Source organism: Sciurus vulgaris, assembly GCF_902686455.1.
Source record: "Sciurus vulgaris genome assembly, chromosome: 2".
NCBI lineage: Eukaryota > Metazoa > Chordata > Mammalia > Rodentia > Sciuridae > Sciurus > Sciurus vulgaris.
Genome location: NC_136462.1, coordinates 124329469 through 124355038, shown reverse-complemented (window position 1 = coordinate 124355038; position 25570 = coordinate 124329469). Strand labels below are relative to the sequence as shown.

The 25570-nt window shown below is 50.1% G+C and overlaps 1 protein-coding gene across 2 annotated transcripts in view; it reads left to right on the top strand.

The window, feature by feature from the left end:
• Nucleotides 1-4845: 4845 nt before the first annotated feature.
• Nucleotides 4846-25570, top strand: part of ADAMTS7 (ADAM metallopeptidase with thrombospondin type 1 motif 7) — a 43985-nt gene continuing 23260 nt past the window's right edge. Inside the window, exons 1-8 of one of the 2 annotated variants that reach the window (XM_079129368.1) lie at nucleotides 4846-5199; nucleotides 12110-12465; nucleotides 14150-14315; nucleotides 15497-15693; nucleotides 21827-21910; nucleotides 22221-22345; nucleotides 23471-23620; nucleotides 24902-24969. In XM_079129368.1, coding sequence (XP_078985494.1) covers nucleotides 5100-5199; nucleotides 12110-12465; nucleotides 14150-14315; nucleotides 15497-15693; nucleotides 21827-21910; nucleotides 22221-22345; nucleotides 23471-23620; nucleotides 24902-24969 — 1246 coding nt within the window. In that variant the 5' untranslated portion in view covers nucleotides 4846-5099. Of the gene's footprint in view, nucleotides 5200-12109; nucleotides 12466-14149; nucleotides 14316-15496; nucleotides 15694-21826; nucleotides 21911-22220; nucleotides 22346-23470; nucleotides 23621-24825; nucleotides 24970-25570 lie in introns of both variants that reach the window. The other variant, XM_079129369.1, reaches the window with a different exon arrangement.

Genomic DNA, 25570 nt, shown 5'->3' with positions numbered 1-25570 from the left:
AAATTTCAGAGGCAAAATCTTCCCTGATTCAGAGCTACTGCTCTGACAACCTGTGAAATAAATAGGGAAAGAGGAATCACTATCACCAGAAGACAGATAAGAAAGTTGAGACCCAAAAAGGTTGTATTTTTGTGTGTATGCCTCCTTTTTCATTGTCATTTGTTCATTTATAATTTTAAACACATAGTGCTCCACTGTTTTCCTACATTTTAACAATCTATCAACATGCAAATTAATACATAGAAGTAGAATAAATATAATTTATTTTAAAGTGTCTTTTTAATTTAATTTTTTTCTTTTTACAGACTGCATTTGGATTCATTGTACACAAATGGGGTACAACTTTTCATTTCCATGGTTGTACACAATGTAGATTCACACCATTCATGTAATCATACATATATATAAGGTAATACTGTCTGCCTCATTTTACTATCTTTCCTTCCCCCACCTTCTCTCTCCCCATTTTCCTCTATGCCATCCAAAGTTTCTTCATTCTTCTCTTTCCCCACCTGCCACCCTGCCTCGTTATATATCGTCATCCACTTATCAGAGAAAACATTCGGCATTTGTTTTTTTGGGCTTGGCCTATTTCACTTAGCATGATATTTTCCAACTTCATCCATTTACCAGCTAATGCCATAATTTTATTTTTCTTTATGGCTGAGTAATATTCCATTGTATATATATACCACAGGTTTTTTTATCCATTTGTCAATCGAAGGGCATCTAGGTTGGTTCCACAATCGAGCTATTGTGAATTGAGTTGCTATGAACATTGATGTGGCTGCATCACTGTAGTATGCTGATTTTAAGTCCTTTGGGTATGAACCTAGAAGTGAGATAGCTAGGCAAATGGTGGGTCCATTCCAAGCTTTCTGAGGAATCTTCATACTGCTTTCCAGAGTGGCTGCACCAATTTGCAACTCCACCAGCAATGCATGAGTGTGCCTTTTCCCCCACATCGATGACAACACTTATTATTGCTTGTGTTCTTGATAATAACCATTCTAATTGGGGTTAGAAGAAATATTAGGGTGGTTTTAATTTGCATTTCTCTAATTACTAGGGATGATGAGCACTTTTTCATATATTCGTTGATCACCTATATATCTTCTTCTGTGAAGTGTCTGCCCAGTTCCTTAGCCCATTTATTGATTGGGTTCTTTGTGTTTTGGTGTAAGGTTTTTAAAGTTCTTTATAAACTTTGGAGATTAGTGCTCTGTCTGAAGAGTGTGTGGAAAAGATTTTCTCCCACTCTGTAGACTCTCTTTTCACTTTATTGATTGTTTCCTTTGCTGAAAAAATGCTTTTTATGAATCTATCCTATTTATTGATTTTTGCTTAGAAGCAGAACAAATATAATTTCTTTTAAAGTCTTTTTTTTTTTTTTTTTTCTGTACTGGGTATCTTACCCAGGGGTACTTTACCAATGAACTACATTCCCAGCCTAATTTTTTATTTTGGGACAAGGTCTAACGAAGCTGCTGAGGGTCTAGCTAAGTTGCTGAGGCTGGTCTTAAACTTTCAGTTCTCCTATTTCAGCCTCCCAAGTTACTGGGATTACAGGCATGGGCCATCATGCCCTGCTCTTTTAAAGTTTTGATCTGTTTTGGGTAATGTTTTAGAGATGTTAAGTCTTGCTGGAGATGTTGGATTATATAACACACCAATCACATGGTGAATAGATGAAATAATCTCTACCAAAAATTGAAAGGAAGCCGGGCACACACCTGTGATCCCAGTGGCTTGAGAGACTGAGACAGGAAGATCACGAGTTCAAAGCCAACCTCAGCAAAATCAAGGTGTTATGCAACCCAGTGAGACCCTGTCTCTAAATAAAATACAAATTCGGGCTGGGATGGAGCTCAGTGGTTGAGTGCCCCTGAGTTCAATAATGCCCAGAAAGAACTGAAGGGAAAACTCACAGGAGGTTCTGAACAACATTAAACATGTTAAATATCAAATCTCTTGCTTTGTTTAAAACATTCACTTTGTCCCTCAATATTTGGAGTTGACTGGTCTTGTTTTTCCAGTTGGATTGTTACTCGTGTCATGAGGGTATGACTAAGGCTTCTCATTCTTTTGTATCCCATAGTGGCTGATGTAGTTCCTAAGGAGGTTTAAAATGAAGGTGCCTCTTGACCTTCATCCAGCAGGGTGTGAACAGAGTGCAGACCAGGACCTGGCACACTGATGGGAGGAGAAAGGGACTGTGTCAGCTGAGGAGTTTAAAAATATAAACTCCAGGGCTGCATTTCCAAAAAGCCTCTAATCGGTTTGACCTTGGTGTCTTGCCAAATGTACAAGAGAGGCAGGCCGTCGTGCTGCCCAGGGGGTGCTGTGTATTCCTCTCAACTCTTTTCCAGGCTACCCTCTCCATTTTTAAGGATCAATCCCAGTGCAAGCTAGGTACCACTAAGATACCTCCCCCGCCCTTTTACAATTTTTAGAGATAGGGTCTTGCTAAATTTCTGAGGTTGGCCTCAAATCTGCAATTCTCCCGTCTCAGGCCCCTAAGTAGCTGGGTTACAGGTGTGCACCACTGCATCTGGGAACTCCTCTTGATCTCTCCAGTTTACTGTGCTGAGGGCTGGGATCACAAACACAAATAAGACATAACTTTAGTACCCCACAGTGGCTGGGTTAGCAGATCCATACCAGGCAATAGCAGTTTGGTGCGATTTGTGCCATGAGAGAGGGGTGGCAAAGGGCACTCTAAAAGGTCTTCCTTTCTGGAAGAGTGACATATAAAAAGGACAAATTGCAGGTGCAGTGGGTTTGTGCCCATCTTTTCCTTTCACCTTCACCTGACGGGTTCCTTGTCAATCTTGTTTCAGCTCAAATGCCACCTCTTTAGGAAAACTTTCTCTGACCACCCCATGGAGATGGACTCCCTAGTCACTCCAAGTTTTACTTTCTCCAAAGGACTCCTGGGTAGCTGGTTCTATTTCTGTATCTAGCTACTTGATTGTCACCTGTGGCTTCCTCCCATGTGTTCACAGCTGTGTCCCCTATGCTGAAGGTCTGTGGAGTACAGAAGACATTTGCCAGGTGGAGGCACCTCCAAAATGCAGGTCAATGACTTTGACACCATGATGGGGGATGGAGAAGGGATTTAGCCTCAGGTGCAGATGGGAGGAGAGATATCTAGATGATCCTCTGGAGAGGGTTAAGCAGGGAGAAGACAGATGGGGTAGAAACTAGAGAGGGCAGGGTGCACCAAGGCATATATCAGTATCTTTCTTAGGAGGGAGATGAGAAGGTTTTAGACTGAAGGTCAGGAACCCATGGAGACAAAGGAAAGAGGGGGACCAAGTCTTTTGGGGAGGAAGGGAGGGGATAGGATCACAGAGCCCTGGTGGAAGCACTTTTGTCGAACTGCTAGAAGGTACCTGCTCCATCATCACTAAGTAAAGGGAAAATGAGTGGGTGCCAGCAACATACTTGCTGCATAGGATGAAGGTCAAGAGGCAGGCTGTGGTGGTTTGAATTGTCCCTGTCAATGGGCAGCAAAACCTGTTGTTGTTAGGCCCAGGGGCAGAAATAGAAGGAGGTTGGATAGGGGCCTGAGGTCAAACAGTAAATGTTAACTAGGGAGGGAAGTGGGTGAAGGAAGGTGAGACTGGTGGGTGGGGAAAAGGGGAAGGTGACAAGGGACTGGAGAAAGGACAATACATCTTGTGATTGTGAGGGTGAGAGTTTAGGAGGGTAGGTAGACAGCAGGGTAGGGGCTGAGAGTGGGGCACCTTATCTTCAGATTTCAGAAGTGGGGCAGTTCGAGGGATGCTATAGCACTGTGGTCATGAAACCTAATGGCTGAGGTGGACTTGGAGGTCACTGAAGTTGAGGTCAAGGAAGTGGGTGGTAGAGAGCTACTCTGGTCCCCCAGGGTAATGAGGGTGGGTGTGCAAAAGGAGTCAGAAATGAGCTTCTAGTAATGAGGGAGATGGACAATGAGGAGATGGGTGGGCTCAGAAGACTGTGGGGGCTACCAAAAGGTTGGTCAAGGGTAGGAAGGTGACCATGACATCCTTGAGGGACAAGACCAGGTTTAGTGAAGGCGGGAGGTGGAGGGCGGCACGGTTCCCCAGAGACAGCTCTGGGGAGCATAGCCGGTAACCGAGTCAGAAACCAGAGCCTCAGCAGGGGCCCCGAAGGACAGTCAGTGTTTGAGGCAGAGTCGGGCCCAGGATGTGGGCTGAGGCTGGCTGGCTCCTAGGATCCCATTAGCCCTTGCTGAATGTCTGTGGCACAGGCCTGGGAGAGATTGGAGTCCACTAGCAGTGGGTTGAACGCTGTGTTTCACTCCACCGAAACAGACACTTGGAAAGGAATCCGTAGACCAGTAATTGAGGGACTCCACCTAGCGTGGGAAACTGCTGCCCACCAGGGAGGGCCCAGGGTTCTCTCCAGGCCTAGTTTTGGAGCAGAATTTACCTCAGAACCCCGGGGGCCCTGCTGCCCTATCATGTAACCCTTGTCCCTCAGGAGGCCTCTGCGTCCCTTTCTCTGAGGGACAGGACAGCTGGGTCTAGGGAACTAGCGAAGGACGCCTCCTCCAGGACAGATTATGAACAGATTCTTTGTAGGGGCCTTGGAGGGAGCAGGGGGGGAGCCCGGCCCAACTCCAACGCCAGGGTGCGCCCTTGGCGCGGTGGGCGGTAGGGTGTCCGTCGGGGGGCGCTGCGGGCACTGTGCCGGGCCCCGCCCCGAGAGCCAAGGGCTGCGGGCTGGGCTGCCGAGGCCGGTCGGGGGGCGGGGCAAGGCCAGAGGGGCGGGGACCCGAGCTCGAGGGGCCGGGCGGGGCGGGGGCCGGCGCCGGGCTCCCCCTCCCTCCCCTGCTTTCTTTCTTTCTTTCTCTCCTTCTCGCTCTCTAGTCGTTTCTTTGCCTCTGCAGCCGGCCGAGGGGGCGGGCCTTGCAGCTTTTGTTACCCGCGGACTGAGCATAGCTGCCCGCCTGGCCAAAGTCGGGGCCCGGACTCCCGGAGCTGCACGCGGCTGGACATGTCCTGAGCCGGACCCGGGACCGGGCTGGGACCGGACCGGACAGACGAGAGCGTGCGCGAGGGGTCGCCTGGCGGCCGTCAGCCCCGGCCATGCCCGGCCGACAGAGTCCCCCTAGCACCACTTGGCTGCTGCGCCCCCTTCTCCTGCTCCTCTGCGCTCTGGCGCCCGGCGCCCTCGGACCCGCACCAGGTGGGTGGCCGAACCTCCCCGGCCGGCCTGGCCTTAGAATCCTCCCTGCTCTCCCAGCCTCGGTTTAGCCCCTACTCATCTCTGCGGACCCCGCTCCGCCTGTGTCTGGTTGCATCCCTCGCTCAGCTAGTGTTAGGGGTGGGGGTCCTGCCAGCAAGGGAGCCTCCGGGAAAACTTTCTCAACGCCCGACTCAGTTACCGACCCAGACTTTAGTCTGAATAAGTCCCTTCCACTCTTAGAACTCCAGCTTCCCCACCACCGGTGCAGAGATGCGCGCATCTCTACCCAGAGAGCTCTTGCCAGAGCCGGCAGAGCGCGGTTTACCCGCGAAGGATTTGGCTTCTCACCCTCCTTAGTATGGCTCCCTCGGGAGTAGGCTGGCCATGACGCTGCGGGCGAGGGCTCCAGGTCGCAGGTCTCCGCCTTGCTCCCCGACCCCGGCCCACCGCATCTGTGCAGCCCGCCTAGCCCTGGGCTGCGCTGGGGGTCGCGTCGCGCTCGGCCCTTGCACTTCCTGCCTCTCCCTTCCCCAAGTGTGAAGGCGCCTGGAGTGTAGTGGGAGCAGGAGCTTCTTCCTCAGCCCTAGATTAACTCTCCTCGCCCCGCCCGGCCGGCCTCCGACGAACCCTTGGCTCTCATCCAGACTCTTGTTCGGTGGTGACCTGCCGGGCAGCCGCGCGCCTGGCTCACACAGAGCAGCTGGTCTGGGAATTTAGGAACCAGGGGTGTAGGAGAACCCTTGCCATGTGCTCAGGGAGCTCCAGGACGGATGGCGTCTGTTGGGTAGTGGGGACAGCCCCAACAGACAATTTCAGGACTTTGTAGAGGAGGGATTTAAAGGATGGATGAATTTTGGATGCGCTGGAAGGGTGTGGAGGGGGTGGGGGTCTCCCCTGGGGACGTCTGCCCTGGGACAATTAGGCTTGCTTTCTGGGGATGGGGATGACCTGCCTCCCTAGTGGAGGCCCTGGTTGTGAAGCTAGAAAGGCGGCTAGGCCCAAATGCAGGGGACATATATACCAGATCTTAAAGGTTTAGGAAGCCATGATGGTAGTAGCCAAAGAGTGTTTTAGGGAGGTTTAGTCTAGCAGCAGTATGCAGGGAGTGGAGAGGGAGCAATCATTTAATGAACACCTACTATGAGCCGTCATCACTAGTTCTTACTTCTCATCCTAACAACCCTGCAAGATGAAGACAAAGGCCTTTTATGAGGAAACAGGCTCAGAGAGTAGAGTGACTTGCTGGGGTTGGACTCCTGGGTTGCCTGAGGGAATCCTGTTTTCCTGTTGCCCAGAGCTGAGGGCTGATGAGAATGAGCTGGGTGATGGGGATGAGGAAGCAGAAAAGTGATTCCCCCATGGAACAGACCCCCTGGCAGCTGTGGGAAGAGTGGTAGGGGGAAGTGGTCAACTGCATAGGATTCTTGTGAGGATTAAGTGAGCTATTGAATGTCAATTGCTTGGTACAGGGCAGAATAACTACCAAGTAGTGACCATTATCTTTATTAATCTGCCAGGCTGACCCAGTAAGATTAGAGAATCTGTGGTGAGTCCTGCAATTTGAACCTGTTGTCTAGGAGTGGAAATAGGCCAGGTACCTCCCCCAACTAATCTGGGCACTACCCCCACCTAGGGTAGAGGGTCTGTCTCTGGTATCCTCATGGATATGTAGCATGGTCCCCCTCCCCATTCTTTTCTCACTCATGATTTCTGATATTGAGTCTGCTGGCCTCTTTATCATTTTGTTTGGCGCCTAAGACCTAAGCCTGAGGCTTTTGCAATTGAATGGTATCTTTTTTGAGATCAAAGGACATATCTTGAACTCACTTTTAGGAAAATATATACTGACTCTTTCTCCACCAGGGACTTGCTGGGGCTTAGTTGTGTCTCTTCCCATTCCCCACATGCTGTACTGGTGATGTGAGCCCTCTGTTCATGCCTTTCTATGCATACCAGGGATGGGGATGGGGACTCAAAGAGGAAGGCATGTATCACCCACATATCCCCTTCTGGTTATTTTTCCTCCTTGGCATGCACTGCAGGTCATTTGAAGGGCTGGATTGTAACTCGGGTTCCTGATATGGAGGTGAGGGTAAACATAATGTTGGCATTTTCTGGTTGAAGCTCCAAAGTGACAGTCTGTCACCCAGGGATGATATTCAAAGTATTTAACACCCAGTGTGGCGGGAGCTCTGTCCAATCAGAGCAGACCTCCTGGCCTGGCAGAACAGACTTGGCCATGAACCACTGGCAGTCCTGCTGAATAGCACCTGCTGCTTTCCCCAGGGATCTTCAGCTCTGCAGGCTCGGCTCTGTGCACCCAAGTACAAACACTGTGTTCAATGGACTAGAGCCTGCAATTATCCTTTGCTGGCACTGGGTGGTGCTGGTTTCAGCCGCCAAGATCTCTACGAGGGTCAACTGTGGGCAATGCTGAGAGTTGTTTATTTTTTTACTCATTCTGCCCCTCTTTAAAAATATTTTAATGGCAAAACAGTATAGATTCATCATAAAAAGAATTCAGAAAACAAGAAAACAAAATTATTTCAACAGAAGTCACAACCTCCTAAAAGTATTTTTCTCTTTTTGATTAAAAAACATTAAAGCATTAGGCAAAGAGATAAAACAATGTTTTTAAAGAAATAACTAAGGGGTTTGGGTGTCACTTACTGGATGGGCATTTGCCCAGCATGTATGGGACCCTGGGTTTGATTTCCAGGACTGAAAAAAAGAAGAAAAGAAAAAGGAAAAAGAAATATTTAAGTATACTTTAGAACTTTTGCTAACTTTGAATTATAGCATTCCTTATGTTTACTATGTGCCAGTCACTGCTATAAGCACTTACATACTAACTCATGTAATTGTCATATAACCAGAGGGTGGAATATATATATATATATATTTTTTTTTTTTTGTACCAGGGATTGAACTGGATTGAGGAGGGGGGCGCTTAACCACTGAGCCACATCCCCAGCCCTTTTTTATATTTTATTGAGAGACAGCTCTCACTGAGTTGCTTGGGGCCTTGCGGAGTTGCTGAGGCTGGCTTTGAACTCTCAATTCTCCTGCCTCAGCCTCTGAGCTGCTGGGATTACAGGTGTGTGCCACGGTGCCTGGCATCTTCCCTATTTTATAGATGGAGAAAGGTTGAGTCACCTAACCATGGTCTCTCAGTTGTGGGTAATGGAGTGGGGATTCAGGTCCATGCAGTCTGAATCCAGAGCACACTGATCCTAATGCCATTTTTATTGTTCTAATTAGTTATCTGCAGCCCAGCTCTACTTAGCCCTGTTCACGTTTTGCTTCTGGCTGTGTGTGCATGCACATGTACTTGGGATAAAGCTCTACTACTGAGCTCCACCCCCAGCCCCTGTTCACATATTTTAACTTAATAAGGATTTTTTTTTTTAACTCACCTGAAATTTCTGTCCTGCAGTATTTGCTCAAGGTCTAGAGCAGGGAATCTCAACAGGACAGTACATTTCCTGGGACTGGGGCAGGGGTGTGGCAAGGACATGGGTCCCTACCTAGGGACACTTTGAGCTCTTGGAGCTATTTCTTCGCCAGTGGTTCAGATTTCCCAGGCACATACCTGCTCCCCTCTCCCGCCCACATTCATTTGAAGATATCACTATTGCCTAGAAATGTGCCAGGGTACTCTTATTCTTCAAGTTGAGAACTTCAGATTTGGTTGGCCTCAGTGCCCTGACCTTCAGCTCATCTTTGGGTGTGTCAGTTGACTGTCCCTGCTGTGGAACCACATAAAGCCTTGGAGTGGAGCTAGTGTCTTATTCTCCTTTTTGCCATTTTCATCCCTTACCTCAACTCCCCTCCTTAAGGTTTCTGATGTGAGTTCTCCATGCAGATAAGGAAACTGAGGATCAAAGAGATGAAATGACCTGGCTCATACAATTACTAAATGGCCCAGTTGGGACCTGGATCCTGATCTGCCTACTTTCAAACCCCATGCTGTCGACAGTGTATTATTTTGTCACTCTGTTGTCTCATTTCATATATGCCTGGGCTAAGATAGATTCTTGCTGCTTGTTCTCTTCATTTCTAGTTTTCCTCCATTTCTCTGAAGATCTACCGCATGGTGCCTACCACCAAGATGCTCTCCTCTCTACATACAGCTGAATTTGTACCCACATGTCAGGGGACATCTCAAATGGATCCTCCCTGACGAAGCCTTTCTTCATCCCAGTCCACCTATGGGGTGTCTCTTCCCTTGCTTGGGCCTTCTCTGCACTGTGCCAGGGTGGGGGTCATGGTACCCTGTGCCCACTTCTCTGCTTTTTATGGTGCCTTTTTCATTTTTCTGACTTCAGAGCACCTAATGCTCCTACATAATTAGTCACCAAGGGTCACATACCATGGCCAGGCATTTCATAACAGAAATGAGCAAACAAGGCTGGTGGGTCAAAATTTTGTCTTGAAACATGGGAACTCTGGCCTGTCTCTTGTTTTTCCCATTTTGTTTACAGACTAAGTTTTTACTGAGTGAAAGAAAACACAAGTGTGATGCTAAACACATCAACCTATGGTCAGCCACAGTGTTGGGAACAATAGGGAGGGGTGGGGGACTGCGACAGATGGGGAAGCACAGGCCCTCTCTGAAGGGAACTCGCTGCTTGATTCCACTTCCACTTCTGCCAGGTAAGAATTTAATTCTAAATGAGTGGATGATAAAGAAAGCTGAAAATTGAGATTTTTGTAAAACATAATGTGATTTTTAAACACTGGCTGATTAAAATGTTTTCAAATAATGGTGCCCGCCAAAACAAACAAAAAACATCAATAAACAGACAAAAACAAGTCTTCAGGCTGTAGTTGTGAAGTTGTTGGCACGGACACCCTTACTAGTACATTATAGCAGTAAGTCTCCTTAAATCATCCAGTCCTGTGGCTCCCAGATGCCACCCCCTGAAATGGTCCCTTCAGGATCCCTAGGAAGGTTTAGAAAATTATGGAAACTACAGATCTTGGACCCCGGAGCCTCAGATCTGTGGAATCACACTCTCTGGGCTGGGTCCTGGTTGCCTGTAGTTTTTCAGATCTCTCTGGGTATTGCTGGTCAATCAAGTTCACTCCCAGTGGGAGGTTTCCTAACTTCCCTGATGGTCACAGTTCCCTGAGGCTGTTAATAAAAAAAAAAAATGTAACTTCCTAGTTATGTTTCCTGGAGATGCTGATTCAGTGAGTCCAGCATGGGGCCTGGGATTTTGTTTTTAAGAAATTCTTGTCCAGGAAGTCTGGAAAATCTTTGCACTCAGGCCCCCTGAAGCTCAGTGGTGGGAAAGACTTGCTCAGAGTCACACAGCAAGTTTCCCCAGCCTATCCAGCCCGTGTCTCTCATAGAAGGCTCTCTGAAGCCTGCACCACTGGGGCAGTCATGGGCAGAAGGTGGTATCTTTAGCAGGGGACATGCCACTGGCGTGTGCAAGGCAAGCTACATGCAGTTTGGCAGGAGACAGATGAAGAGAGGCCTTGGATCTGCAACATGGCCGGGAGGGAGCTTCTGTGTTAGGATGGGCCTCCCTTCCAGGGGCAGGCAGCAGCAAAGAGAGCCTTAGGGGAAGTCATGTGGGTCCAAGGGATGTTGTTATGAACACGATCCCAGCAGCTGGGTATGAACCTTAAATCATCTGGGCAGGATCTAGGCTGGGAGAAAGCTCAGGTTGGTGAGTTTTCTGAGTTTTTTTGTTTTTGTTTTTGTTTTTCCCTCTGTAAACAAGGAAAAACAGGAACAAGAGCATGGGCCAGGGGTTCCCACATCTCCACTGAAGCAACACTGTTCTAGTATATGTATATGTCCCTGTAAGATTTCTTTTTTTATTATTATTAAAATCTTTTTTATTTTTACAGACTGCATTTGGATTCATTGTACACAAATGGGGTCCAACTTTTCATTTCTATGGTTGTACACAATGTAGTTCACACCATTCATGTAATCATACATATATAGGGTAATACTGTCTGTTTCATTCTACTATCTTTCTGACCCCCACCTCCTCCCACCCTTTTTTCCTCTACACTATCCAAAGTTCCTTCATTCTTCTCTTCCCCCCCCGACACCCTCCCCTCATTATATATTGTCATGCACTTATCAGAGAAAACATTTGGCCTTTGGTTTTTTGGGCTTGGCCTATTTCACTTAGCATGATATTTTCCAACTTCATCCATTTACCAGCAAATGCTATAATTTTGTTCTTCTTTATGGCTGAGTAATATTCCATTGTGTATATATACCACAGTTTCTTTATCCATCCGTCAATTGAAGGGCATCTAGGTTGGTTCCATAATCTAGCTAATGTGAATTGAGTTGCTGTGAACATTGATGTGGCTGCATCAGTGTAGTATGCTGATTTTAAGTCCTTTGGGTATAAACCAAGGAGTGGGATAGCTGGGTCAAATGGTGGGTCCATTCCAAGTTTTCTGAGGAATCTCCATACTGCTTTCCAGAGTAATGGAGGGGGTCCCCAGGTGGACAGTAGTGGAAGCACCAAGATGTGTTAAGAAGTTACCTAGCCTGAGTGATGGCACAGGTATGTAATTGCAACTATTCTGGAGGCCAAAGCAAGAGGATCACAAGTTCCAGGTCAGGATGGGCAAATTAGCAAAACCCTGTCTCAGAAACAAACAATAACAAAAAGGACTGGAGATCGAGCTCAGTGGTAAAATGCCCTTGGGTTCAATTCCCAATACTGGAAGAAGAAAAAAAAAAAAAAAAAACAAACCCCAGAGAAGTTATTGCAATAATCCAGATGGAGAAACTGAGGCACGGAGAGACAAAATGGCAGAGCTAACAACACAACGAGTTTGAATCCAGGCATTCTGATGCCTGACCATGATCAGCCAGGACCCGGGGTCTGCCCCGGACCTAAGTACTACTCTGGTTTTCTCCCTGCAGGGCGCAGAACTGAAGGCTGGGCGGCCGTGGACATTGTACACCCGGTACGCGTGGACGCTGGGGGCTCCTTCCTGTCCTACGATCTGTGGCCGCGTGCGCTGCGCAAGCGGGATGTGTCGGCTCGCAGGGACGTGCCCTCTTTCTATGAGCTTCAGTACCGCGGACGTGAGCTGCGCTTCAACATGACGGCCAACCCATACCTCCTGGCCCCTAGCTTCGTGAGTGAGACCCGGAGGCGCGGGGGCCTGGGTCGCACGCATATCCGGACCCGAGTCCAGGCCTGCTACCTGCTTGGGGAAGTGCAGGACCCAGAGCTTGAGGGAGGCCTGGCGGCCATCAGCGTCTGCAACGGCTTGGTGAGTGCCTGGGACACGCTTGCGGCGGGGTGGGGTTGGTGGGATGTGCCCCCCAGCCTTGCGTGTATTTGCCTGGTGGATTTGGCCACTGCGCTTTCCTCTGCCAGTTTCAGTATTCGTGCTGTAAATGAGAAGGACAGCCAGGCCTCAATGTTCTCAAAGAGGGATTCTCAAAGTTTTATGTGAGCCAAAATCACCCACAGACCTTATTTTTAACTGGGTAGGTGTCAGATGGGGCCCAAACACTTGCATTTCTGCATGTGTTTCAGGTGGTATTGAAGCTGCAGGTCCAGAGACCCTACTTGGAGTATCACTGTTTGTTGAGACCAAGCAATGGTTCCTCTCTGGGTTGTCTGTTTTGACTATTCCTTCACAGATCCCTTTAGGCCCTCTCTCAGCCTCCTGGCTTTGTCTGGCTTGAAGGTGATGATTTCTACCACCTGCAGCTCTAATGGCCTCCCCTGCTGCAGTCTGGCAACAGCCTCTCCCACACCAGGCAGCATAAGGCCCCTTTCTTCTCCTGTTTAGGTGCCCACACCTCCCCTCCCTGCTCTAAGGGGTGAGGATGTGGGAGCAGTGGGGAATATGTGCACACTCTTGGCCATCTACCGTTCCTGGAGGGCCCTCAGTGGCAATGGCTCAGGCAAAAGCCATGGACGATGGTGGCAGAGTGCCTGATGACAGGGCAGCCTACACCACAGGCTGCAGAACGCCTGGGCCTTGGAAGTCCCCGCTGCTCAGTATTCTTATTTCTGGAGCTTTTGCCTGTCAGTTGATTTTGTCAAGCAGTGGTGCCTATGGGCATTGTTCCCATTTTACAAATGAGGAAACAGCTCAAAGAGGCACATGCCCCAGGTCACCAGTTATGCAGAGGTGGAGATTGCATTTAAACCCAGTTCCCCAGTCCCTAGAACTGATGCACTTTCCAGCACTCCAGGCTCCTGGGCTCTGGGTGACCCAGAGAGTAGAACTGGTGTCTCCGAGGGAGGGAGTCACACCATTGTCCCTGTTGGAGCCCTGAGCTTACCCAGGTGGTGGTGGGCTGCTTGAAGATACTTTCCAATACCCTTCCCTGGACTCTGAATTCAGAGCAAACTTGCCCAAGTCACCCCTGCCAGCTTCCCTTCTCTAGTGGGCCCTGGGCCCAAGGAACAGGATGTCCTGATCTTGGTGGACATCTTGGTGGGTGTGAATAGAGCTGCTTTTGGAGTGATTCATTGCCTCAGGGGGACCGAGGGCAGATCAGAAGCTCTGGCTGGCTGGGAGGGGGCTCAAAGACTGGAGAGGGTTGGCATGCAAAGGACATGTAAAATAGCCCAGAGGCCTGGGCTGCTCGGCTCAAGATGGCTGTGTGGGATGCTGTAGGAGATGCCATCTTTTCAGATTTGGATGCAGACCCATTTCTCCCTCCTGATGGCATGGGTGTGAGGACCAGCATCCTGGGGGAGAGGCCTCTGAGCTTCGCTTTAAGACCTTTGGTTGTGTGGAATGGCAGGAAAGGACATTCCATGCACAGGTTACAGAATAAGCAAGGGCCCAGCAGGAGGGAAGCACCGTGTGTCTGTGGTCAGTGTGAGGTGATGGGTACAGTGTGGGCTCAGCTGGGCAGGATGGGCCTCTGGGGTGGTTGGGAAGGGCAGCCAGGTACAAGCCCTCCCTGTGTGCCCTGGTGCTTCTTCCCCAGAAAGGTGTGTTCCAGCTTTCCAATGAGGACTACTTCATTGAGCCCCTGGAGGGTGTTCCAGCCCGGCCTGGCCACGCCCAGCCCCATGTGGTATACAAGCGCCAAGCCTCTGAGAGGCAGGCAGAGCAAGGTGATTCCAGGGCTCCAGGCACCTGCGGAGTGCAAGGTATGCTCCCATGGGTCTGTGGCAGGGGAGGGCATCTGGACACCAGAGTCTCTTTAAACACCTCCTTGCCAGCTCCCCTAGCCCAAGCCTTTAGATATCCCAGGGGACTGTGGCATCAGTCCATCAGGCCTGCCCCAGCTGATCCCCTGAACTGATTCTCTCTCTGCTCCCATCTCACCTCCCTTTCTCACTTTGGGGCTCTGTCTCCCTCTGCTTCCTCCAATGTTGCTTGTGGTACCTCTGGCTCTGTCAACCATTCTTTCTCCAATGTCCAGGCCAGGCTGGGCCATGGCCAGGAGCCTTCAACAGGGCCACTGACTAGGAACCTCTCCCCTCTCCTCTGCTTCCACTCCAGAATAACTGACCTCTGTTATTAGAAACCTAAGTGCAGAAGCTAGTGCCTCCTCCTCAGGGCTTCCAATATGGTAAGGAGCTATCCACCAAGGACTGCTGGGGTTTGGCTCAGACAACCCTTCAACCTCAAGCTGCTCATAGATCAGAGACTCTGTTTGCCAGGACAGATGTCCATGAGGCATTTTTCTCAGCCTCAGTTTCTCCAGTTGCATATTTATGCTTCCTGGTTTGCTCTGGGGCTGTCTAGGACAGAGGAGCAGGTCCTCAAGGGGCCAGCTAGGTCTAGGCCAGTCTTCCCTGGCCGGAAGTTAGACACGGGTCTGTGTGTGTGCTGGGGTGAATTAATCCCGTAATAGGGGAGGGCATGACACAGGGAGATGGGGCTCAGGCTCCAGCTTTGTTGGGCCTAGGAGCTCCCCTCATGTAGACTTAGTACTTTTTCTTTCCCCTTTTTTTTTTGTGGTGCTGGGAATTGAACCCAGGGCATCATGCCCACTAGACAAGAGCTTCATCACTGTGCTCTGTCCCCAGCCCCCAGACATAGTACCTTACCAGGCTAAGATCTACCATTTTGTTTGCCTCCAATACCACCTTTCTGAGGCGGATTCTTATCCATAGGAATAATCCGGGCAATCCCAGGATCAGAAGAGAAGTGAAGTGACCAGGTCAGGGCCAGAGAGCACAGATCTAGGGTGAACCCAGGAGAGGAATCCAGGCCTCTTGTCTCTGATCTCAGTGCTGTTCCTGCCATGCTAGAGAGAGCTCACTAAGAAGCCCTAGAGACATGTGTCCTGGGCCAGCTAACCCCAACTGTCTGGGGCCCACAGTGTCCCTGGAGCTGGAGCCTCGGCGTGAGCGTTGGGAACAGCGGCAACAGTGGCGGCGGCAGCGACCGAGGCGTCTACACCAGCGCTCAGTCAGCAAAGAGAAGTGGGTGGAGACCCTGGTGGTGGCTGATGCCAAAATGGTGGAGTACCATGGGCAGCCGAATGTGGAGAGCTACGTGCTGACCATCATGAACATGGTGAGGCTGCTACAGGCGGCAGCAATGGCATAGGGGGAGACACAGTGGGTATTGTTGGGGGTGGGTTGCAAAGGGTGGGTACAGGGCACAGAAGCTGGCAGGGGGTCACTGGGAGAGAACAGCAGCACAGGTCCCTGGCCACGGGTCTCCCTTAGACATCATCTAGCTGCACAACATGTCCCCCACCTTGTTCTTGACCACTCAGGTGCCAGTCAGAGTACTGATGTGGGGACAGCACAGGGTGTGATGCCATCTTACTGGCTCAGCTGGCAATGGGAGGGATTGGGGAGAGGGAGGGAGCCAGAACCTTGTGCCTGCCTGGGGACCTCACAGTTCACTCACCCTGCCCTGAGCACTCACCCTTCCCCTTTGTGTCAAGATCTGTGCTAGGTTCTGAGGACAGAGGCATGCCCAGTAAGACCAGGCCCTGCCTAAGACATCAGCATACGATAGAGTTGCATCTGTTAAGTTTTGTGGTCTAAGTGGTGACCTTGGGCACGTCACTCTCTGTGAACTGGGGATGATGATAGTACCTTGTGGAATTGGCACACTGCTTGTGTGTGTGTGTGTGTGTGTGTGTGTGTGTATGTGTACACGTGCCCATGCCTGTGTGCACTTTTGTTTTGTTTTGATACCTGGGATTGAACTTAGGGGAGATTAACCACTGAGCCAAATGCATGGCCTTTTTTTTCCATTTTTTTTAGAGATGTACTCCCTGAGTTGTTCAGGGCCTCATTAAATTGCGGAGGCTGGCTTTGAACTCATGATCCTTCAGCCTTAGCCTCCTGAGCCTCTGGGATTATAGATGTGCACCACTGTGCCTGGCTTTTTATTTATTTTTTCCTCTTTTTTTTTTTTTTTTTTTGGTGCATTATAGTTGTACATACTGATGGGATTTCTTGTTGCATATTTGTACATGCACACACTATAACAATATAATTTGACCAATTTCACTTCCCAGCATTCCCCCCACTCCCTACCTCCCACCTCTTGGTCCCTTTCCTTTATAGATCTCCCTTTATGGATCTTCCTTTGAATTTTAGAAGATCCACCCCAAATTTTGTTTTCCTTTTTTCCTCTCTAGCTTCCCCATGTGAGAGAAAACATACGACCCTTAACCTTCTGAGTTTGACTTATTTCGCTTAATATGATGGTATCCAGTTCCATCTATTTTGCTGCAAATACCGTAATTTCATTTTTCTTTATGGCTGATTAAAACTCCATTGTGTATATATACTACACTTTCTTTGTTCATTCATCCACTGATGGATATCTAGGGTGGTTCCATGGTTTATGGGACACTGCTCTTGACCTCACATGACAGTTGGTATAACAGAGGCCCTAAGAGGTAACTGACTTGCCAGGTCACACAGCATGCAGGGTGGAGCCATCTGGGAGTCCGTGTCTCCCCTGTTCCACTTGGGTGGGGTGCTGTGGCTGATTAGGGCTAGGAATTCCCAGAGCCATCTATGGAGCCAGATCTTCCCTCCCAGCTACCTTCCCCCAGTGGGCAGGTGGGAACCCGCAGGCTGCCGGGCTGCTTCCTGCAGCTTCCTGGAAGAACGATCTCTGCTTCTGGCATTCTGAGCAGGGCACCTGGTGGGTAGGCTGCCACACCACCCCATTTCTGTTTCTCTCCTGTGTTGGGTGGTGGGGAGCAAGGTGAGGGACTTGTGTGCAAACTGGTGATGTCTAAGGGAACCTCAGGGCCAGTGTCATTTGCTGCTTCCCTCATGCCAGCCCCTCACCTTCTGCAACCCCAAGGGAAGTGTCCTCTGAGCCATCTGGAGTCTGACCACCCAATTCATAGTGGGGAAACCTGGGGCTCCAAGGGATGGACTATGGCTATGCTGTTCTCGACCTGCTGAGCAGCATGTCCCTGTACTCAAGTGCTCATCAACAAAGGCAGCCCTGCACCAGTTCTTCCTTGATGTGGCCACCTTCTTTGGCTTCTTGTTCCTTATGCAATAAAAGCCATAGCCTTCTGTCTGGTAGTCTCAGCCCTGAAGGCCCTGCTCAAGCCCCTCTATCTAGCCTGTTTTCTGCCAGGGCGGGGAAAGCACTGAAGTCCCGGCTCCAGGAGGACTGTTGCTGCACAGCAGGGCCTGGCCAGTTTCTGAGGCCCTGAGGTCCTCTTCTTCCCATTGACACCATTTGGGGGCTCTGTCTGAAAGAGCCAGGAGCTTGGCTGTTCACCCCCAGTGAATAGGGCTTGTTTCAACTCACCTGTTCTGAGTTCTCCAGGGCCCAGGTCTTGGGCAGAGTAAGACCAATCCGGCCATACAGGCTCCCTCACGACATCCTCTGGGTCAGGGGTTAGGCATTTTGCTCCAGGGCCTGGCCCCTTTCTGCCTCCCTGGTCCAGGTTCAGAGAATCCATACATTTGCTTTGTGAGCTCCATCCTGGGCTCATGTTCACCTGCTCTGTCCATATCAGGCTTCCCTGAGCTGCAGAGTCCAGCACTGGTGGACAGTGAAGCCCCTCTGAGCCCTGCAGGGCTGCATACTATGGCGGGCTGCCTGAGGCAGCAGGGCCGCGGGAGCTCTTGCTGCCAGCATCTGAGGCGGACTTGTCTAGGGGCTCCCACCATGAGGTCCTGATGGGTTAGGGCAGGAGCCTGTGAATTTCCTGTGCTTGTCTGTTGTTTCATACCCACCATGTCTTCTAAACCTCATCCCGTTTTATAGTTGAGGACACAAAGGTTCAGAGAGGGCAGTGTCACACAGCTAATAAATGGCAGAGCTGAAACTGGGTCTCAGGTTCAGGGTTACCACAGTGAATCTCTACATCATGTACAAGCACAAGACCGGGATCTTAATTACTGCATATTTGTATAAATAAGTCAAATTATACTCTACTGTCATGAATAACTAAAACAACAACAAAAAAAAGAACAACAACAACAACAGCAACAAAGTAGAAGTGGATTCTCAATGGCAGGACTTCTCAGGGTCTTCAAAATGGATATGTGTTGAGAGTCCCTAAGAGAATAGGCAGGCAGCATTTTCCAAATTTAAGAAGTAGGAATAACCAGGCATGGTGGTGCACACCTGTAATCCCAGCTGCTTGGGAGGCTGAGGCAGGAGGATCATGAAGCACCCCTGGGTTCATTTCAATCCCTGGTACCAAAAAAAGATAGTAAGAACAGAGACTGTGAAGCAATCCAACCTAGGTTCTGATTCCAGCTTCACCCTCTCTTTGAGCCTCAGTTGCTTCATTTGTAAAATGGGGATAATTATCCCTACCTTAGAAGTAAGAGGGTTAAGTGGAATAATGCAGATAGACCTCTCAGTGCAAGGACCAGCCATGCTACCCAGTCACTGTTAAACTGCAGCTGCATGTGACCTGCAGCCTCTCAGCCACTTTCAGGACAGCCTCACCCCTCTTTACCAGGGCCTCCTGTAAGCCCCTTCTTCTCTGTGTCAGATCCAGACCTGAGTTCTGGAGCTTAGGTGATTCTGTTCCAAGCAGAGCAAGATAGATCTCCTTCCATCCCATTTCACTCCCTGGTCTGTTCCTTTTTGTTGAGGTCACAGACCTTTTTTTTAGGTACTACAAATTAAACTCAGGGCACTCAACCACTGAGCCACATCCCCAACCCTATGTTGTATTTTATTTAGAGACAGGGTCTCATTGAGTTGCTTAGCACCTCACTGTTGCTGAGACTGGCTTTGAACTCATGATCCTCCCATCTTGGCCTCCTGAGCTGCTGGGATTACAGGCATGTGCCACCGCACACAGCGGTCACGACCTTTTTGAGACGTTCTTGTCTTACTCTCTGCTCACTGGGAGCTTGTGATCACCTTTAACCCCCAGATCTTATTTTCACAAACACTGCCATCCTTGGCTTGTTCTCTTGCCTGCACTGTAATGGGGGCTTGACTCTTCCTGTTCATTTCTCCCCTATGCTGATTCGAGGTTGTTAACAAACACTCCTTGGTGGAGTTGATCAACCTGTGATGACTCCATCTCCCTGCAGTATCTCCCAGTGCCTGTTTTACCTCTGTATTTCCTGGCACACAGTGAGGATTGTCCTATGTGCTGCTCCGTGGTGGTACTAAGTTGCCCCCAGCCCTGATGCAGGACAGGGCGGGTCAGTTGTCAGGCAGGTCTTAGCAGACCCTCAGGAGCTCCTTGTCCTCTGGAGCCACTTTGCTAGGTGCTGGTGCCAAGTTTGCCTGTCTAGAGTTTCTGAAAGACTTGTTCTTTTTATTTTTCCTCGGGGCACTTTTTCTCATTTTCTACTGTTTCTTTCTGCTTTTTTTTTTAGTCATCGGTGAATTTTTATTTATATGTGGTACTGACAATCAAGCCCAGTGCCTCACACATGCTAGGCAAGCACTCCACCACTGAGCCACAATCCCAGTCCTCTTCTGTTTCTTTTAAGTGAGTTAATACATTGGAAATTCTTAGCAAGTGCCCAAAGTTCCTTTGTTCCTTTGTTCATTCATTCATTCATTCAGCAAATATTTAGTAGGAGTATCAGATGGAGTCTCCCTAGAGGGCATGGTGCAGAGTGGAGAGTTGGAGATAGGGTGTGAGATGAGATGAAGGGAGGTGGGAGGGCACATCAAGTGCAAGGGCCCCGTGTTAGGAAGAGTTATGGGATTCTGAGAATGGTTGGAACCAGCGAGTGAGTGGCATGGGGATGTGAGGGGAAGCCAGAAAGGAGGGCAGGCGTCAGACCAAGGAGGCCTGTTGGCTAGACTGGGGACTTTTGCCTTACCCTGTGAACTGTGACGAGTACCTTATTTTAAGGAAGGCATGGTATGATTGGGTTTTCTTTTCAAAGTCAGGTGCCTGAGGGGCTGGGGCTGTAGCTCCCTGGCAGAGTGCTTGCCTAGCATGCCTGAGGCACTGGGCTTGATCCCTAGCACCACATAAAAATAAACAAATAAAATAAAACCATATTGTCCATCCACAACTACAAAAAAAAAAAAAAAAAAAAAAGTGACTGAGCTACCAGGTTATAGGTGACCTAGAGGGGCAAATGTATAGGGACACTTGTAGGAGAACTCCGCAGCTGATCAGAGAAGAGAGAGACGAGATGCTAGCCACTTGGACTGCACAGTGACCCAGAAGAGAAGAGGCAGATTCAGGCAAAGCTCAGGAGACAGAATTGGTTGGATGTCCGGGAGGAGGGTGGTGAGAGGCTCCCGGGCTTCTAGCCTGAACGTGGAAGTGATGGTGGCACACAGCATGTTTTTCTTCACCATGTCTGACCTTAAAAGTCATCTACCCCCATGATCAGGGGCTCTCATGCTCTTTCCACAGCATTTGTTTTGCTGTTCTTGTTTCTTTTTCTTTTTAAAAACATGTTGTCTCTTCCTGTTTGAGTATTATTTTTCTAGATTTCTTGCTGGAAGTCACCTCACAATCAACCTCTGCTGCCATCTCTGCCACTGGGAATCCAACAGCTGTCCCTAGTCGTGGCCTGGCCTCTTGTTCTGTGGGAGCTTTAAAAGAACAGATGGCTGTTCCCATTTCCCTGCACCTTAGTGCGCCTTCTATCTCTTGGGGTGACCCTCTCTCATGGGACTCACTAGGGATTCCCCAAGTAGCCGTGGGGGCCTCTGACAGACATGCACAACTGCCCCCATGCCCCCTCGGTCCCCTGGCTGTCAGCCTCAGGGAGTAATGGAAGACAGAACAGTGGGGAGACTTCGCAGGCCTGCGCCCATCCCTGTCATGCCCCCCAGGTTCTATCCAGGTTTTGTACCTTAAGGGAGGACTTATTTCTTGGGAGACTTATTCCTAGGGCAGGAGGGACTGCAGGGCTGTCTCAGGCCAAGGGCAGAGCCAGGACTCTAACATGAACCAATCAATCAATATTTGGAGGTTTGAGCTGCTATTGCCTGTGCTGGGTGGGGATAGGATTGGTACTTGGAAGCAGATCCCAAACTGGTGCTCAGGACAGGTTGCAGGGCTAGGAGGGGCCCTGGGAGGTCTTCTTGTGCTCCCTGGGTTCTATCTCTGCTTGTGTGTGCAGTATGCATTGGTGCACGTGCATCTATCACTGCATGATAGATCTATCACACCAGCATGTGTGGCCTGCTTCCCCCTGTGTGTTTGGGGGTGGGCATCAGTTGCCTACATCCTGGTTACAGTTGGACCCACCCATCTCTTGGACAGGTTGCCGGCTTGTTTCACGACCCCAGCATTGGGAATCCCATCCACATCACCATCGTGCGCCTGGTCCTGCTAGAAGATGAGGAGGTGAGAGGTGTCCCATCCTGACCGGCGGCAGTGTGCATCAGCCTCCAGGGCCCTCCTTCCCCATAACCTGAGCTGGCCTGTGTGGAAGAACCCAACAAAGGCTTCCTTGGCCTGAACAGTGTCCTGTCAGGTCTTAGGTCTCCTCAAGACGTGTTGAAGGAGGGGTGGTCAGGCTGGGAGGTCCTCCCACTGCCCCTCTGGGCCTCTGACTCCTGTTTTTCTATTGAGAAGAATTGAGCCTGTCTCTATGGGAGCTGAGGGGGGGGGGGCGGGTTGGGGAGGCATGAGCAGTCGCCCTCTCTGCCCCCAGGAGGACTTAAAGATTACACACCACGCAGACAACACCCTGAGGAGCTTCTGCAAGTGGCAGAAAAACATCAACATGAAAGGGGATGCGCACCCCCTGCATCATGACACCGCCATCCTGCTCACCAGGTACCAGCAGCATGGGAGGGTGGGAGTGAGGTGGGAGGCCATCTGAGAGAGGCACTCCCTGACCTTCGCAGAAAACCCTGCTGGGGAGACACAGCCCTGCTCTCAGCGAGAGCCCTATTTCAAGGAGAGTTTCGCACCCTGGCCCAAGGCTGTATTGCATTAGCCCTTGGAAGTCTTTTTCTTTCTTTCTCTCTCTCTCACTCTCTCTCTCTCTCTCTCTCTCTCTCTCTCTCTCTCTCTCTCTCTCTCTCTCTCTCTCTCTCTCTCTCTCTCTCTCTTTTATACTGGGGATTGAACTCAGGACTTCTTTACCACTGACCCACCTCCCAATCCTTTTATTTTTAATCTTGAGACAGGTCTTGCTAAGTTGCTTAGAGCCTCACTAAGTCCCTGAGTCTGGCCTCGAACTTGCAATCCTCCTGCTTCAGCCTCTGGAGCTGCTGGGATTACAGGTGTGCACCGCCGCACCCGTAAATTTCAAAATTATTATGGATTCCCATGTGGCTGTCAGAAATAATCTGTGTACACTCCATCCAGTTTCCCTCACTGGCAGCGTGTTGCATGACTGTAATACAATATCCCACTCAGGAAACTGACACAGATATAATCTGCACATTTGTGCCGGTTTCATTAGTGCTACATTTACTTTGTTGTGTGCTGTTTGGTGCTGTGCAACTTTATCACCTAGTGAGGTTTGTGTACCTACCACCTCAGTCCAGATTCAGGGAGTTGCATCAGAAGGATATCTCATGCCACATGTTTATAGTCACAGCCGCCTCCCTCTCCCCCGCCCCCACCCCGGCATCTGCTAATCTGTTCAGGGGCAGTGTTTTTCAGCTCCAGGTGGTGTTTTCCTCTGCTGGACTCTGGCTACTTTTGTCAGCATCCTTGCTGAAATAGCACCAAAACTGTTCTAGGCACAGATCTGTTCCCCAAATCCAAGGAGGTTGTTTGTAAATGAGGGCATTTGCATCTCAAATGGCCACTGTGCTGGCCTGTTGGCCGCATGTCCTGGAGTGGTGGGAGGGTCATCCTGGCTTCCTCCATCCGGGTTAGCATGGGCCCTTTCTAAGCCTCCCTCAGCCCTGGACCAGGTCAGCTTGAAAGCCGCTTCTCTCTACGCAGGAAGGACTTGTGTGCAGCCATGAACCATCCCTGCGAAACCCTGGGCCTGTCTCACGTGGCGGGCATGTGCCAGCCACACCGCAGCTGCAACATCAATGAGGACACTGGCCTCCCTCTGGCCTTTACCGTGGCCCATGAACTCGGGCACAGGTACCATCCTACACTCATTGCTACGCTACAAACTCCGCTTCACCTTCCCACCTTGGGAACACTGGCCAGCAAGCCCCCCGGATCTCAGAATCCCGGGGAGTGGAAACTATCTGGAGTAGGAGCCCTAACTCTGCCCCGGCATGCCTGGGACTGATCTGAGTCTGGTCTTATTTCAGGGAGTTGGGATGGGCCAGAAAGTCATAGGCCATTGACTGTCCCCTCCCTGTTGCCTTTAGTGCTTGCATATTTTGCTCTTCTTCCCCACTCTGTCCCTGTTTCTACTTTCTTTGTGGCCCTGGGCAAGTCCCCTTCTCTCTCTGGGCCTTCCCATAGACTGAAGAGGTTGGGTCCAGGAATGACCAAGACTCCCTCTATGTAACACCTCTACCTGGGACTCTCGTGTCTCTGCGTGGCCCAGGCCCTCAGCCACCTGTGCACAGGCTGTTTAGCTGGTGAACACAGGTCTCTGGGGTAGGGGTGGCCTAAGATTGTCTGGAAAGGCCACCCGAGAGCGGTGTTGATCAGAGGTGTTGGGGGTCATCCATTCAGATGTTCTGGGTGAAACCATGCCTACAGGGCCTTGCAACTGTCTGTGGTAGAAAGAAACCTCTGCCCTAACTCTACCATTTCCTGGCTGTTATGCCTGCTAGTTCCTTGGTCTCTCTGAACCCCTCTAGGGGTAATATTGAGGGCAGAGTGAGTTAGTGCCCCAAAAGTGCCTAGCATGGTGCTGACACACAGTAAGTGTCCAGAAAGTAGAACTTTTCTTGTGTTCTTCCCAAGGATGGCCTCTTGAGACCTTTCTGTGATATAGTAGCTCAGATTGCAAAATAAATAGCCTTGGTTCAAGGACCCGGAGGTTGGGGAACTTCTGTCAGACTATTCTGAGGCACCAGTGAGGTTGCAGGGCCATTGTTGGCCAGCTTTGGGGACAAGAGCAGAGCTGTTCTGAGGCCCCCACCCTCATTTCAGGTACATGCTAGTGCATATACCTCATGGGATACTATCTGTCATACCCATGTTTTGCATTAAGTAAACTCAAGTGTAGAGAGGGTGTGTGACTATCCCAAGGTCACACAGTCCTTCAGTGGCAGAGCCAGCCTTGGGAACTAGGACCACAATTTGCAGGCCTCTGTGGGGAGGGGTGGCCTGGTGGCCTCCCACCCCTGGGCTCACCCGCCCCTGGGGCCTGTGCTCTCACACAGTTTTGGCATTCAGCATGACGGAAGCGGCAATGACTGCGAGCCGGTTGGGAAACGGCCTTTCATCATGTCTCCACAGCTCCTGTACGACGCTGCCCCGCTTACCTGGTCCCGCTGCAGCCGCCAGTACATCACCAGGTTCCTCGAGTAAGTCCCTCCCCAGTGCTGGGCACCTGTTCATGAGGTCCCAGGCAGTGCAGGGGGAGCAGGTAGTGGCAGCAGAGTGCCAGGGTAGAGGGATGTGTGTGTGAGCACCCGAAGGTCCTGCTGGAAGGGACACCTGCACTGCATCCTGGAGAATGAGCAGGAGCTCACACATGTATAGGCAGGAGAATGGCGCCCCTGAGAGGAAGGCCAGCAAGGACTGCAGACAAGCAGGGGCCAGTGGTTTTCAGAGAATGACAAGAGCGTGAGTGAGGCTAGCCAGCCAAGGTGGGGGAGAGTGAGGCTGCAGGACGAGCCCAGCTGGCCAGGTTCAGTGAGACGCAGGAAGAGCGCCTTATATTAAGGGAAGAGAATTAATTTGTAAATGTATTTTGTATTTCCTATTTAATGTTATTCTAAACAAGAAAGCATTTTTAATTTAAATTATTAGCATAAATTTTTCTATTCATCTTCACTTTGTACAGTGTGATCACGCAGTACTAGGGATTTAACCCAGGGTCTGGCACATGCTAGGCAAGTGCTCTCCCATTGGGCTACATCCCCAGCCCCTCGTGCCAGTTTTATTTTATGTTTTTTGGTACCA